This window comes from Suncus etruscus, chromosome 10, assembly GCF_024139225.1.
Source record: "Suncus etruscus isolate mSunEtr1 chromosome 10, mSunEtr1.pri.cur, whole genome shotgun sequence".
Lineage (NCBI taxonomy): Eukaryota > Metazoa > Chordata > Mammalia > Eulipotyphla > Soricidae > Suncus > Suncus etruscus.
This window is the reverse complement of record NC_064857.1, coordinates 38,537,778-38,551,690: the sequence shown is the minus strand read 5'-3', so window position 1 is coordinate 38,551,690 and position 13,913 is coordinate 38,537,778. Positions and strand designations below refer to the sequence as shown.

The following is a 13,913-nucleotide window of genomic DNA, read 5'->3' as shown; positions in this document are numbered from 1 at the left end:
CAGAGTTTGAGGGACCATATGGAATTTTGGGGATTGAATTAGGGTCAACCACATACATTCTAAGTGCCTTATTCCCTCCTGTACTGTCTATCCAGCCCTGCAGATATATTTGCATTTTTTTTTATTAAATCTCATTAAAATTATAAGAGAGGACAAAAGTGCTAGAACAGCAGATAGGACATTAGCCTTGCACGCAACTGACCCAGGTTCAATCCCTGGCACTCCAAATGGTCTCCTGAGAATCCCAGAAGTGATACCTGCATAAAGAGCCAGGAGTAAGTCCTGAGCACTACCAAGTATGGCCTAATTAATTAATAGTTAGTTAATTAACTAACTAACTAACTTGAGTTTTTGCTTTTCTGTGGGGGAAGAAAAGGGTTGAAGAAAGCAGCCCTGAGTGGCATGGCAGCCATTGATGGGCTTGGACTTTGGTTCTGAGCTTGCTGACAGAACAAGGGTGTGAGCTCTGCAGCACTGGGGAGGATCAGGATGGCACTCAGTGTTCCTGAAGTGAGCTAGTGAGCTGAAGATGAGCTTCGTCCTGCATGGAAGGACCTTACTGGACAGGGAGATAGCTGGCCACGGGGCAGAAGCAGGGGTGGGTGTGTGGAAAGCTCGGAAGAAGGGACAGACAGCCGAGGAGCTAGCATAAGCCTAGCGGTGGAAACACTCAGAGGGTCTGGGAGGCCTTGGAGGCTGAAGTGAGGACAGAAGTATCAACTTCAAGTCTAGACTTGGTCGTTCCACAGCCTAGTCTGAGTTCCAGGTCTCCCTCCACATCCGTAACTGTTTGTAGCCTCTCCCCCCTCCCTGCTGCTCCCTCATCTCCCATTTCCCACTGCTGACTACCCCTCCCAAGCACCCTGGTGGCTATGGTGTAGATGGGTTCCTCAGAGGACCCCTCCCCAGCCTTCACCTCCCTTCTCACTTTTCTGCAGCACTAAGCAGATGCTGGTTGACATCTTGCAGTTTCACCCCGGGGACTCTATCCAGGAGCTCCTGTCCATCCCGACTTCCAGAGAGCAGGTGAATGGGCAAGCCAGTCCACAGAGTCCAATCCTCCCCTCCCCAATGCTGCCACTGCTGCTGCTTCCAGAGCCAACCTAGAGTCCACTTCAGCTGGGCCCCTGGTTGCTCTGGAAGACTGGGCCTGTCTTTGATCAGAAACCTCAGCACAGCTTTACCCCTGAGGCTAGGCCACAGAGCCCTGACAGCCTCCCCCTGCTCCACAAGGGCTGTCTACACCATGGCTCCAGGGCAAAGGGGCCCAGAGGAGAATCCAGGTGGAGTGCTTAAAGGCCTGGGGGAGGAAAAGGTGGCACAGAAGTGGGCTCTGGCTCCAGGGAGAGCTAGGAATTTCCCAGGTGCATATTGCAGTTCTGGAAGCTCCCTTGCCTGCACCATCCCTAAGGCAGTTTCTGAAAGTCTCCAGAATGTTCTGGATGAACCAGCACCAAAGGCTCTGGATGCACTCCCCTGAGATTGCCCCTCTCCTTTGCTCTGGGTCTGGCCTGACTTGGGGGCAGAATAAAGGATTCTGGCTGACCTCATCTCTCCTCGCAGGAAGCTGCCCACCAGAGGCTGATGTGTCGACGGCAGGCCTGCGAGGCCCAGACCCCAACACTCCTGCGGCGGCGGCACTTGCTATCTGCTGAGACCCTCCTGCCACTGGTGGAGAAGCAGAGGCGTGTCCTGCGCAACCTGCGTCGACTCGAGGGCCTGGGGCTGGTCAGTGCCTGTGACGGCTACCAGAGCCTGGTGGACGAGCTGGCCAAGGTGACTACTGCGAGAGCTGTGCCCCTGTGTGGTGCATATGTGTGCATGTGTCTGTATGCATCTTTGATGTATCTTTGTATGTACATCTGTGATGTCCATGTATCTGTGTCTGCTATATCTGTCCATGTATGTGTGTTTGTAACTGTATTTATGTGACTATTTGCTCTGTGTGTGCACGTGACTATGTCTGCTATGTCTATGTGTGTGTGTGTCTGCATACATGTGTAGAGTATTAGTTCCTTGAGGACAGGCATCTCCCAGGCCCAAACCCACTGGGACTGACCAAGGACTAATGCACTCCCTGGCCACCCCAGGACATCTGCCAGCAGCGGCGGCATCGGCAGCAGCGTAGGGCAGAGCTGGTGAAGCTTCAGGCCACAGTCCAGGGCCTGAATGCCAAGGCCACCTTCTATGAGGAACAGGGTGACTACTATGCCCAATACACTCGGGCCTGCCTGGACCACCTGGCCCCCAGCTCCAAGTAGGTGCTGCTCCTGCCCTGCCTTCTCCCAGACACCACCTGCCCTGCCCAGCACAGCCCAGTCCTCAGTGTTTTAAGTCACAGGGCCCAGGTGCTCTGCAGACCCTCACACCCCTTGCAGAAGCTGGCGTGGTAGGTATAGAAGGTTGGTCCTACCAGTCTTTCTCCCGCCAGGGGTGCCGGCAGAGGGAAGAAGCATCCATCGCTCCGCTACACTGCAGCCCAACTCCTGGACAAGGGGGTGCTGGTGGAAATCGAGGATCTTCCCCTGTCACAGTATGTGGCCCTGGGGATACAGTTTGACCTCCTGAATCCTCCCGAGAGGGTCTTGGTGGGCATCATGGGGGCAGGAAGAGAAGGGCAAGGCTGAGACTTAGGGAAGTGCCAGCCTCCCTGGGAGCTGAGTTGATGGAGCACTGGGATCCCCTGAGTGGAAGAGGCAGTGCCAGGCTGCCTGGGTCAAGGAACCTGGGGGTCCCTTTTAAATCCACTTTTCTTTTTTGTGTGTTGGGGGTTGGGTCACACCCGGCAGCACTCAGGGGCTACTCCTGGCTCTATGCTCAGAAATCGCCCCTGGCAGGCTCGGGGGACCATATGGGATGCCAGGATTCGAACCACCTTCCTTCTGCATGCAAGGCAAACGCCTTACCTCCATGATATCTCTCCGGCCCCCTTAAACCCACTTTTCTACAGCTTCAAAAATGTCATCTTTGACATAACCCCCGGAGACGAGGCGGGAAAGTTTGAAGTCAATGCCAAATTTCTGGGTGTGGACATGGAGCGGTTTCAACTTCAATACCAGGTGAGGGCTGCCACCAGGCCCTGCCTACCTGGGCATTGGGTGGCATCTCCTAGGGAAAAGTAGGGCTTCTGGGCCCTTGCACTATCCCACCTGCTGCAGCCTACACTGAACTGGAATTTTGTCAGGGCTCTTCCGCCTGGAAGGAAACCTGTCCTGGCTTCAAACCAAGGGCTTCAGTCAGAGGCTGTGTTTGGGTGGCGGTGAGGGTGACCCCAGCTTTGCCTCTACAGCTGGGGGTTGTTTGTTGCTGTGCCCCTGTCCTGCCAGTTTCAGGGCCTGCTTGAGTGTCCCAGGCATGGCAGGTCCTTGGGTTAAGTACTGCCTGTGAGAGGCTCTACCTGGTGAGTATACTCACACCTGTCCTCTGCCCCAGGACCTGCTCCAACTCCAATACGAGGGTGTGGCCATCATGAAGCTCTTCAATAAAGCCAAGGTCAACGTCAACCTTCTCATCTTCCTCCTCAACAAGAAGTTCCTGTGCAAATGATGATGGCTGGGACCTGCTGGCACTCTCGCTTTCTCCTGGCTGGACACGTGTGTGTCCTCGCTCTGGCTCACACCTGCTTCCCGCAGATGCCCAGAGCTTCCCGAGCAAGGCTTTCCAGGTCTGCTCTAACCACAGGTCGGATGGTCTCATAGGCTGATGGGAACCTCATCCCATCTGGCTCTGTGCCTTTTGAGTCCTTGAACCCAGGTCTATGTTTAGGCCCGGAAAGGCTATTGTCTTTGTTGGTATCTGACCTGCTACGCACGCTGATACTCCCCCACCCACCCCTCCCTGCAGCCAGATCACCCCCTGATTCACCTGCAGAGACCCTAAGGCCTGGTGGATTCCTTCACTCCTCCCCATATTATGGCCCATCCTCCACCGAGCGAGACAAACATCTCTTTTTAGCCTGCTCCCTTTCTTGTGTTCTATTGTCTCTGTGGCACCGGAGTATTTATTTCCTCTCCCACCCTGCACTGAGGGTCACTGTATATTCTTAGCTGGGAATCAAATCCCTTCCCTCGGAGCTCACAGCAAGCCGCCTGCCCTCCCAGACCAGAGTTCACATCTATCTTGGGTACTGTGTACAGAAAAGTCCCAAGAAAGATGGGTGAGGAGAGGAGTCACCCTTCTGTGTACTGTCCCTGTTTCCCTTGTTCCCCTTTGCTCTTATTCCCCAGACTTGTGCCCGAGAGGTAACTCTTGAGGCATTTCTGTCATATTCAGGGCATGGGGAAGTGGTGAGGGTCATGACTCTGGAGTAGTTTGGCCCACCTGTATGCGGGTCTGGGTTTCAGGTCAGCTGGGCACTACTGACAGATCTGCAGTCTCATCATTGACTCCTTTCTCTCTTGTCCCCAAATCCACTCCACTCCTTGTCCTGTTGGTCCTTGCATCTTATTTTAATAAAAAGCAGCTGTCGGGGCTGGAGAAATAGCATGAGGTAAGGCGTTTGCCTTGCATGCAGAAGGATGGTGGTTTGAATCCTGGCATCCCATATGGTCCCCCGAGCCTGCCAGGAGCGATTTCTGAGCGTAGAGCCAGGAGGAACCCCTGAGCGCTGCCAGATGTGACCCAAAACCAAAAATAAAACAAAAATAAAAACAACTCACGCCTTTTGTCATTTCCCCCCTGGGCGGGACCTTCCCTGAGGGAGTTGGGGAGTCCCTCCTACAGTCACCCCAACCTGATACCTACTCAATGCTGAGGGACCAGGTGTGAACATGTCCAGGCCCAGGGAGGAGGGAAAAGCTTTGTTTCCTGGTGTGTGGGGGGAGCAACTGAAGTCACACCTTGTGATGCACCGGGTCCATTCCTGGCAAGGATTTCAAACCTGGGTCACCTTGTGCAAGGCAAGTGCCCCGGCCCTGGTTTCTGTTCTGATGTACCTCTACTCACTAACCACAGGCACAGAAGCTGGTGCCAGGCTTTGCCCACTTTTCAGATTCTTTTCCCAAGCCTTGGCGATGCTACAATCTGATCAAAATCCCCTTTCCAGGAGCTGGAGACAGTAAAAGGGGCCAAGCCTGCTTTGAATTAAGAGGCCTGGGTTTGGGGCTGAGAGATAGCATAGTGGTAGGGCATTTTCCTTGCACGCTGCCGACCTAGAACAGACTGGGTTCTATTCCTGTCATGGTCCCCTGAGCCTGCCAGGAGCGATTTCTGAGTGCAGAGCCAGGAGTAACCCAGTGTCGCCACTGGGGTATGGCTCAAAAAAAAAGAGACCTGGGTTTGAGACCTGATACTACCTAGGATCCCCCACCACAAGCTGTGCCCCCCCCAAAAGACAAACAGTTCCCCTTTCCATGAGAAAAACCCTTGAACCCCACTTTCAGGAACGGGTAGATGTCTGAGAAGGGGATCCCACACACCAGCCTGGATCCCCAGGTTTTCCCCTCAGCCTACCTTCCTGCTGTTTGTATCATCTGTCACTTGGGTGACCTGTTCTCACGTTCTCCCTCACACCCTCCCTCTTAACAGCCCAGCAGACTTCAAAGCCACCTCACTCAGGTGACAGTGGGGCCAGCCCATCACTGTCCTCACACTTGTCCACCACCTCCAACTCGGTTTCCAAGGCGCTGCCCTAGAACAAAGGGTAGCTGCAAGCATGTGCCTACCTGCTGTACAAGCTCTCTGGCCTGGGGAATTCAAATCCTGAGGGCCTTGGTGAAGGGAAGGGGAGCCAGCTGAATTAGTCAGCAGCTTGGCAGCACTCTGGAAAGTATCAGTTTCACTGGGGCCAGAGAGTTAGTACAGAAGATAACACACTCGACTTACACTTAGCCATCGCTGGTTCAATCTCTGGTACCCCAAGCATCACCAGAAGTGATCCCTGAATATCACTGGGTGTGCCTCAAAAAAACACAACCGGGAAAGGAAGTGCTTAGGGATTGCTCTTGGAGATATGGAAGGGGTGTACCACATAGTGAAAAGGTCAAACCCATAGCCCATAGTTCCCATGTGCTTTGCTCCAGCCATTGGAGGTTTTTTTGTCATGCCCTGCAGAAAAGGCTGGTGAGGTGGGAGAAGGTTCATGCTTGGCTTTGAGGTGCTAGGCCAGGGGCGGCAGAGCCAAACACATCTCCAACCTTCTTCTACTCTACAGCACCCCACCCCCTAGTGGCTGCTTCTGGGTACAGGCCCCACGGGGGAGTCTGATATCTTCCTGCTGTGGTATCTTGCCTTCCAGGTGGCACCACAATAGATGGTGAAACTGCCATCAACTGAATCTGTGCAAAGATTTGGAGCACTGCTCTCTGCTAACATGTATCACATGTGTCGTGTGCTGAGCCACTTGCACACAGAGACGGCCTCTGTCTGGTACAGATTCTTGGATTAAATTATTGGGGGGGGGGAACCAATGCATTTCAGCTCAATTCTGTCTGGCTCATACATGGGCGTGGCTTTCCACTTTTAACTGAGTCAAATTCATTGAAAAATGCAAGTCTTCCTACCTGCCTCCCTCCCTCGTCCATTCTTGTTCTTTCATTCATTCTTTGTTTCTTTCCTTCTTTCTCTCCCTTTCTTATTCTGGGCACTGTGCTCAGGAATCACTCACTCCTAGAGGACTCAGCGGACACTTTCTGGTGCTAGGATTTGAACCCAGATTGACCCCATGCAAGGCAAGTGCCTTACCCATACTATTTTTGTCCAGAGTGTGGGTTTCTTTGGTAATGAGAGGAATAGGTTGTGTTTTCTAAGATGGCCAAACCCAAATACCCCATCCCTCAGGTACTTTTTATGGCACTGGCACACATCCCAGCCCTGACCAAAGGAGTCAACTAGATTTTCTTCCCTTGAAGGAAAGTGAGGTGAGGTGGCTTCTGAAATTACTTTGAGAAGTGAGGTGTGGAACTAGGGTGCAGAGATAGAGGTGTTTGCTTTGCACATGCCCAACCAAAAGTTGAGCCAATACTTACCTGGCAGTGGTGATTCCATGATCAAGAAGGTGGTTTCCCGAGGGTGAGGCTGGCCCATTGCACTCTGGGCAAGTTGACCCCTGTGATTTCCCCAAATGTGGGAAACTCGACCGCATAATTTATGGTAGTGGGGGACTGTGTGCGCGCTCTCCCCTGTAAAAAAAAAAAAAAAAAAAAAAAAAAGGAAAGAAAGTTGAGCCAACTTGAGCTCCATCCCTTGCACCACATAGAATCCCTTGGACACTACCAGGAGTGAACCGTGAGCACAGAGCCAGGAGTAGCCAAGTGAAAAAAAGAAAAAGAAAAAAGTAATCCTTCCCCCAACTTCCTGTTGCCCTAACTTCTTCTTTTGAGATGTTAATCCCACTTGGATGATCAGACCTGCCCACACCTGGCATGGGGCAGGTTGGTTGGAATAAATATTATTAAAGGGGAAAGGCAAAAGGGAAGCTGCTCTGCAAAGAAAGCAGATAGCAGAAAAACTCATGGGAGAGAATAAAGCAAGCTGGCTCCAATGAAACTTAAACTGACTACTTGTGGATTATTTCTCCGCCATTACCCTGCTTCTTCTCCAGAAGGAGCTAGAGGCCTGGTGCCTGGGGAGGCCTCACCCAACATGTGGACTTTAAGTTTTATATATATATATATATATATATATATATATATATATATATATATATATATATATATATATATATATATATATATATATATTGGTTTTTGGGCCACACCCGGCAATGCTCAGGGGTCACTCCTGGCTGTCTGCTCAGAAATAGCTCCTGGTAGGCACGGGGGACCATATGGGACACAATGATTCGAACCAACCACCTTTGGTCCTGGATCGGCTGCTTGCAACGCAAACGCCGCTGTGCTATCTCTCCGGGCCCTATGTTTTATATTTTTATTCTTTAAATTTTTTTTTTTTTGGTTTTGTTTTAGGGGCTACATCCTGTGATGTGATGCTTAAGGGTTATTCCTGGCTATGTGCTCAGAAATCACTCCTGGCTCAGGTGACCATATGGGACACTCGGGATCAAACTCAGGTCTGTCCTGAGTCAGCTGCATGCAAGGCAAATGCCCTACCACTGCACTATTGCTCCGGCCCCTATGTTTTATATTTGAATCTACATGATAGTATAGCATGTAGGGCACCTTGTCTTGCCCAAAGTCAACCCAGGTTCAATTTTTGGCACCCCATATGGTCACCCAAACTTTACCAGGAATGATCCTGGAAGCTACTCTCTGGCAGATTCATATAGAGAAGTCAAGTGCCATCCTACCAGACTTCCAGCTGAGGCCTGACTACTCAAGAGCTGTCAGGGCCATATGTGGGATTCGGCCTCTGTCTGCCACCTCTGAGACAACCGCCTTGCTGAGCTCAGACAAGCCGAGAGCCGCCATCACCACAATAGCAGTCATAACGATGATGTTTTCAGTCACTAGGTTTTAACCCGTGTGACAGGTTTGTCACATAGCAATAGATAATTGGGAGAGTGAAGCTGAACATTTTCATTATTTTTATCTAATATGTTGAAGTCTTCTTACATTGAGATGCCATCCTCTTGACAAGTCTGTCTTTTCTTGTTCCAGATGAAAGTGCTGAACAGGATGAGGCTATGCAGGGAGCTGGCAGATTCCGTTAAAGCTGGGTCAGGTGCAGGGTCCAGGCTCAGTGAACATTCGATTTCCCAGGGAAAACTTATGGTTCAGTCTTAGCACTGCATGCCACACCACATCACTTCCACTGGTGGTGACCCCATAACAATAAATAAGTTAAAAAATTAATAATTGTGGGGTCGGAGAGATAGCACAGTGGTAGGGTTTGCCTTGCATGCAGCCGACCCCGGACAGATGGTGGTTCAATCCCCGGCATCCCATATGATCCCCTGAGCCTGACAGGAGCGATTTCTGAGCAAAGGGCCAGGAGTAAGCCCTGAGCGCCACCGGGTGTGACCCAAAACTAAATAAATGATTGTAATGCTGAGGAAACAAGGAAGAACCTGACCATGCAAGGAAAAACTCCTGCCCTATGAATAGAAAACAATTGGGGCCATACCCAGATAAACTTGGGAATTCCTCTAGGCTCTGAATTCAGAGATTACTCCTGTGTGGTACCGTGGATCAATCTAGATTTGCCAAGTGCATGACAAGCATTTGATTTGCTACACTATCACTCTGACTCCTAAATAGGAAAAAAAAAATGTGTAAAGGCTGAGTTGGGAAGAGATAGTTCAATGATTAGTGCACTTGCCTTGCATATAGTCAATTCAGGTTTGATCTCCAGCACTCCATGTAGTTTCTCTAACCCTGCCAGGAACGACCCCTGAGCACAGAGCCAAAAATAAGCTCTGTGTATCACTAGGGATGGGTATGACCTCCAAAATAAAAAATAAGTATATTGAATTAAATTAAACACTGACTCAGGAGCTGGTGAGATAGTTCAATGGGCTGGACATAGGTTGAATGTATTAAACCCAAAGAAATATGGGTCTTATTTCTCCATCTGTAATACCTATGACCCCACTTGGAGTGACCTCAAGCACAGAACTGGGAGTAGCCTCTAAGTATTGCTGGGTGTGACCCTTAAACCAAATATAGAAGAAAAGAAAAGAAATCTGACTCAGAGCCAGAGGGTACAGTGGGGAAGCACTTGCTCAGGTTTGGTCTCTATGAAGACATATGGTTCCTGAACACTCTAGGTGTAGCATACATACCCCCATGAAAAAACTAACTCAGGGGTCAAAATCATAGTACAATAAATAGGACATTTTCTTTGCATGTGACCTACCTGGATTGATTCCCAATATCCCATATGGTACCCCGAGCTCACCAGGAGTAATTCCAGTGTGCAGAACTGGGAGTAACTCCTGAGCATTGCTGGTGTGGCCTCCAAACAAACAGAAAACAACAACAAAATTCAAAGGCATAGGGAGGTAGCCAAAGGGCTTAGGCTAGTATGCTTGCTTTTCATGCAGGAGTCTCGGGTTTAATCCATGATACTTAATGATTTCCTGAACACCATTGAGTGTGGCTGTCTTCTCCTCCTGCTGCCCAAAACAAATCTGACTTACCTCTATTAGCAAGACCTTCTGGTAAATGCACGATTTTATACGCCCTCTGGGGAAACAGAGGCATGTCAGAGGGTACAAATTTTCAGTTATAAGATGAAGACATCCAGGGCCGGAAAGAAAGCATGGAGGTCAGGCGTTTGCCTTGCATGCGGAAGGTCAATGGTTGGAATCCTGGCATCCCATATGGTTCCCCTAGCCTGCCAGGAGGGATTTCTGAGCATAGAGCCAGGAGTAACCCCTGAGCACTGCCGGGTGTGACCCAAAAACCAAAAAAAAAAAAAAAAAAAAGATGAAGACATCCTAGACATCTAAGGCACAGAGTGCTGACCACAATTAAGGATACTGGGATACCAGAGAGATAGCACAGTGGTAGGGCTTTTGCCTTGCAAGCAGCCGACTCGGGACGGACCTGGGTTCAATTCTCGGCATCCCATGTGGTTCCCTGTGCCTGCCAGCAGCAATATTTTTTTCCTGTTTTTTTGGGTCATACCCAGAGGCGCTCAAGGATTACTTTGGGCTCTGTGCTCAGAAATCGCTCCAGCACTGCTGGGTGTGGCTCAAAAAAAAAAAAAAAGTACTGTGTCACATACTTGAAAGTTGCTAAGAGAGTGATTTATCAGTTCTCACCCACACACATAAAGATAATTATGTGCAGTGATGAAGGTGTTAACTAACCCTACCTTGGTAAACCATTTTGCAACAGATACATGTATCAAAGCATCAGTGGCAGCACCTTCAACTTCTACAATGTGATATGTCACTTTTCTCTCCAGAAGGCTGAAAACTTAGATGAATGCAGTCCACTTTTCTGCATCTCATTTAAATATATGCTAATCAGTCTAGCTAAAGGCTGCCATGAAATTCAGATGTGTTTTGTCACATTCCCCAGAAATACCAAGCCATTCCATTTTTGTACAGCAAAAGGTTGACAGAATTTTTGTTTGTTTGTTTCCCCCTTATCTTTTTCCCTTTTCCTTTCATGAAACAGGATATACCATCTCAATGGAAAAGCCCACAGTCATATATGCAACGGTGAGATGAACACGCTTACACCCTCTTTCCACAGAGATCAGCTCACTTTAGCTTCTCCCTGGCCTTCCTGCTGGATGTTTGAATATACCGTGACAGAATATATTTTCTCAAAATGGGTGCATTGCCCATCCTCCGTGCTCCTTCAAAAACGTAGCCTCTCTGGGGTCAGAGTGGTGGCACAAGCGTTAAGGCATCTGCCTTGCGCTCGGTAGCCTAGGACGCACTGCGGTTTGATTCCCCCAGCATCCCATATGGTCCCCCAAGCCAGGAGCGATTTCTGAGCACATAGCCAGGAGTAACCCCTGAGCATCATCGGGTGTGGCCAAAAATAAATAAATAAATAAATAAATAAACCAAAAAACTAGCCTCTCTACCTCATATGGGACATCTGCCTGCTCCTCACCTGTAGGCAGGTCTCTGGGCAGCTTCTCAAGGGGATGAGAAGCATGTGACCCTGCGAGTACCAAGTCTAGGCCAGAGGACACAGTGGCAGGGAAAGTGGGCCCAGAGCAATAATAGCACAGCAGGAAAGGTGCTTGCCTTGCACATAGAGAATCTGGATTTGATTCCCAGCCTCCCATATGGTCCCCTAAGCCTGCTAGGAGTATTTCCTGATCACAGACCAAGAGTAAGTCCTGAGCACTGTCAGGTGTGGTCCCAAAACAAAATAAAATGAAATAAAGTGGGTAGGGTGCTTGCAACCCGAGTTTAACTGCAACATCTCATATGATCCTCTGAACCCCACTAGGAGTGATTCCAGAGCACAGAGGCCGGACTATGCCCTGTGCTAAGTGTGGCCCCAAAACAAACAACAACAGCAACAACAAAAAGAAAACAGTGTTAGCTCCATTTTGATGCTGAGCTCAGTTCACAGAACTCTGTGGTCCTAAGCAACCCCATGCCAGAGACCAGGACAGACCCAAACAGAAAGGATGAGAGCTTCTTTAGAAGTGCTGGCTCAGTCAGAGAAGGGACAACTATGACAATGATAGCTGGAAATGATCACGCTGGACAAGAATTGGGTTCTGAAAGGAGATAAAATGATTGGCATAATATCCCTTCAGCAACAATATTGCAAAACACAGTGTCTAAAAGGAAAGAAAAGGAAGAGAGTGAGCCAGCGAGTGAGAGACAGAGAGACACAGAGACAGAGAAGAAAAATGTCTGCCCAGAGGCAGGGAGAGGGAGGGCAGGAGGGAAACTGTAGACTTTGGACACTGATGACGGGAAATGTGCACCAGTGAAGGGTGGTGTACGTTGAATGGCTGAAACTCAATCTGAAAATTCAAACAACTTGGCAATTGTGAAAAGAGAAAACCAAACTGTATTACGAACAACCTTGTAACCACAGGATTTAAATAAAATAATTTTAAAGGGAAAAAAAAAAAAAGAAGTGCTTGGCTCAGTGCCCAGTTCAGGCTCGGCTCAGCCACCACACCCTGGCCAGGGAGCCAGCCTGAGATGCCAAGCTGAGCCCTAAAGTGCCTGTGGCGATAATGGATGGTTGTTTAGAGCCACTGTGTTGGGGACTTAGTGACCCCCCCCCCCCAAACAAACACAGGCTTGTTTGCATATGTAACCTGCTGTTGTGGGAAGCTCTGAGGCTTGCTGGTTCAGTGGACTACTGGACTCCGATTTGCCATGTGCCCAGAGGCCGGATTGCTCCATACTATTGGTAGACCAGGAAAAGGCACTGGATTTTTCAGACACTCTTTAGACTGGCCAGGCTCTTCAAAGCAAGACTTCCTTCCAAGCTCACTATGCAGAACAAGGGCAGGAGGTCATGTTCTCTCCTTACCACCCCCTGCAGGAAGAGAATCTGGGAGAATCTCCTTGGCATTTAGCTGGGAGAGGGCTCAATGTGGAAGCACTAGCCTCAAGTGTGTAGACCCAAGTTGGATGCCTGCCTGTCACTGCAATTTGAAGAGAAAGAACAAAGAAAACTAGTTTTGTTGTTGTTTGTTTGTTTGTTTGAGCCACACCCAGCAGCGCTCAGGAGTTACTCTTAGCTCTGCATTTAGGAATCTGGCACCTGGCAAGCTTGGCGGGCTGTATGGGTTGCCAGGGATCAAACCGCTGTGCTATTGCTCTGGTCCCAGAAGCTGCTAGATTTCAATGATATTTTTGAAATCTTGCCTCCCAGGCCAGAGGGAAGTACTCTACAGGCTTAGCGTATACTTGACATTCTGAAGTTCTAGGTTTGATCCTCATAACCAAAGTCCCCTGAGCACCAACACTGAGCTGGGAAAAGCTTCTGAGCACTGTACCAGCATAGCCCAAACCCAATATAAATAAATAAGCCCATAAAAAGCCATACCTCCCTGCTTATGGAGTCAAAAAGAGATAGTACAGTGGCCATGAGTCTTGCCCTACATGCTGAACCAACTTGTTTGTTTTTGTTTTTGGGTCACACCCAGCAGTGCTCAGGATTTACTCCTGGCTCTGTGCTCAGAAATCACTCCTGGCTGGCTCAGGGGACCATATAGGATGCTGGGATTTGAACCACCATCAGTCCTGAGTTGGCTGTGCGCAAGGCAAATGCCCTACCGCTGTGTTATCTCTTGGGTCCATACTGAGCCAACTTGACCTCAGTTCCCAGCACCACATATTTCCCTACCAAGAGTGATCATTGAGGTGTGGCCCTAGAAAATAAACAAATAAACAACAACAAAAAATCTGTCTGTGCTTCTGTGACACTGTTTCTGAGTGGATGTTGGCCTCACCAGGGCAGTTTTTAAAATACAAGCTGTGATGGGCTAGTGATGCCTTGCCTCACTGACCTGAGCAGTGAGGACTTAGGGGCCAGAGAGGGAGCTCCAGAGAATGAGCACCCACTCTGCAATGA

At 49.5% G+C, this 13,913-nt stretch overlaps 1 protein-coding gene and 1 non-coding gene across 2 annotated transcripts in view; both read left to right on the top strand.

Moving 5' to 3' along the window:
• Window positions 1-3,641, top strand: part of IQGAP3 (IQ motif containing GTPase activating protein 3) — a 41,744-nt gene extending 38,103 nt beyond the window's left edge. The window contains exons 33-38 of the mRNA XM_049782194.1: window positions 939-1,026; window positions 1,564-1,776; window positions 2,091-2,257; window positions 2,432-2,533; window positions 2,951-3,059; window positions 3,433-3,641. Of these exons, the coding sequence (XP_049638151.1) occupies window positions 939-1,026; window positions 1,564-1,776; window positions 2,091-2,257; window positions 2,432-2,533; window positions 2,951-3,059; window positions 3,433-3,546 (793 nt within the window). The 3' untranslated portion in view covers window positions 3,547-3,641. The remainder of the gene's footprint in view (window positions 1-938; window positions 1,027-1,563; window positions 1,777-2,090; window positions 2,258-2,431; window positions 2,534-2,950; window positions 3,060-3,432) is intronic.
• A 3,316-nt stretch (window positions 3,642-6,957) lies between these two features.
• LOC126021735 (U1 spliceosomal RNA) lies at window positions 6,958-7,121 on the top strand. Its single transcript, XR_007500216.1, has one exon. It is a non-coding gene; the product is annotated as a U1 spliceosomal RNA (small nuclear RNA).
• The last annotated feature ends 6,792 nt before the right edge of the window (window positions 7,122-13,913 follow it).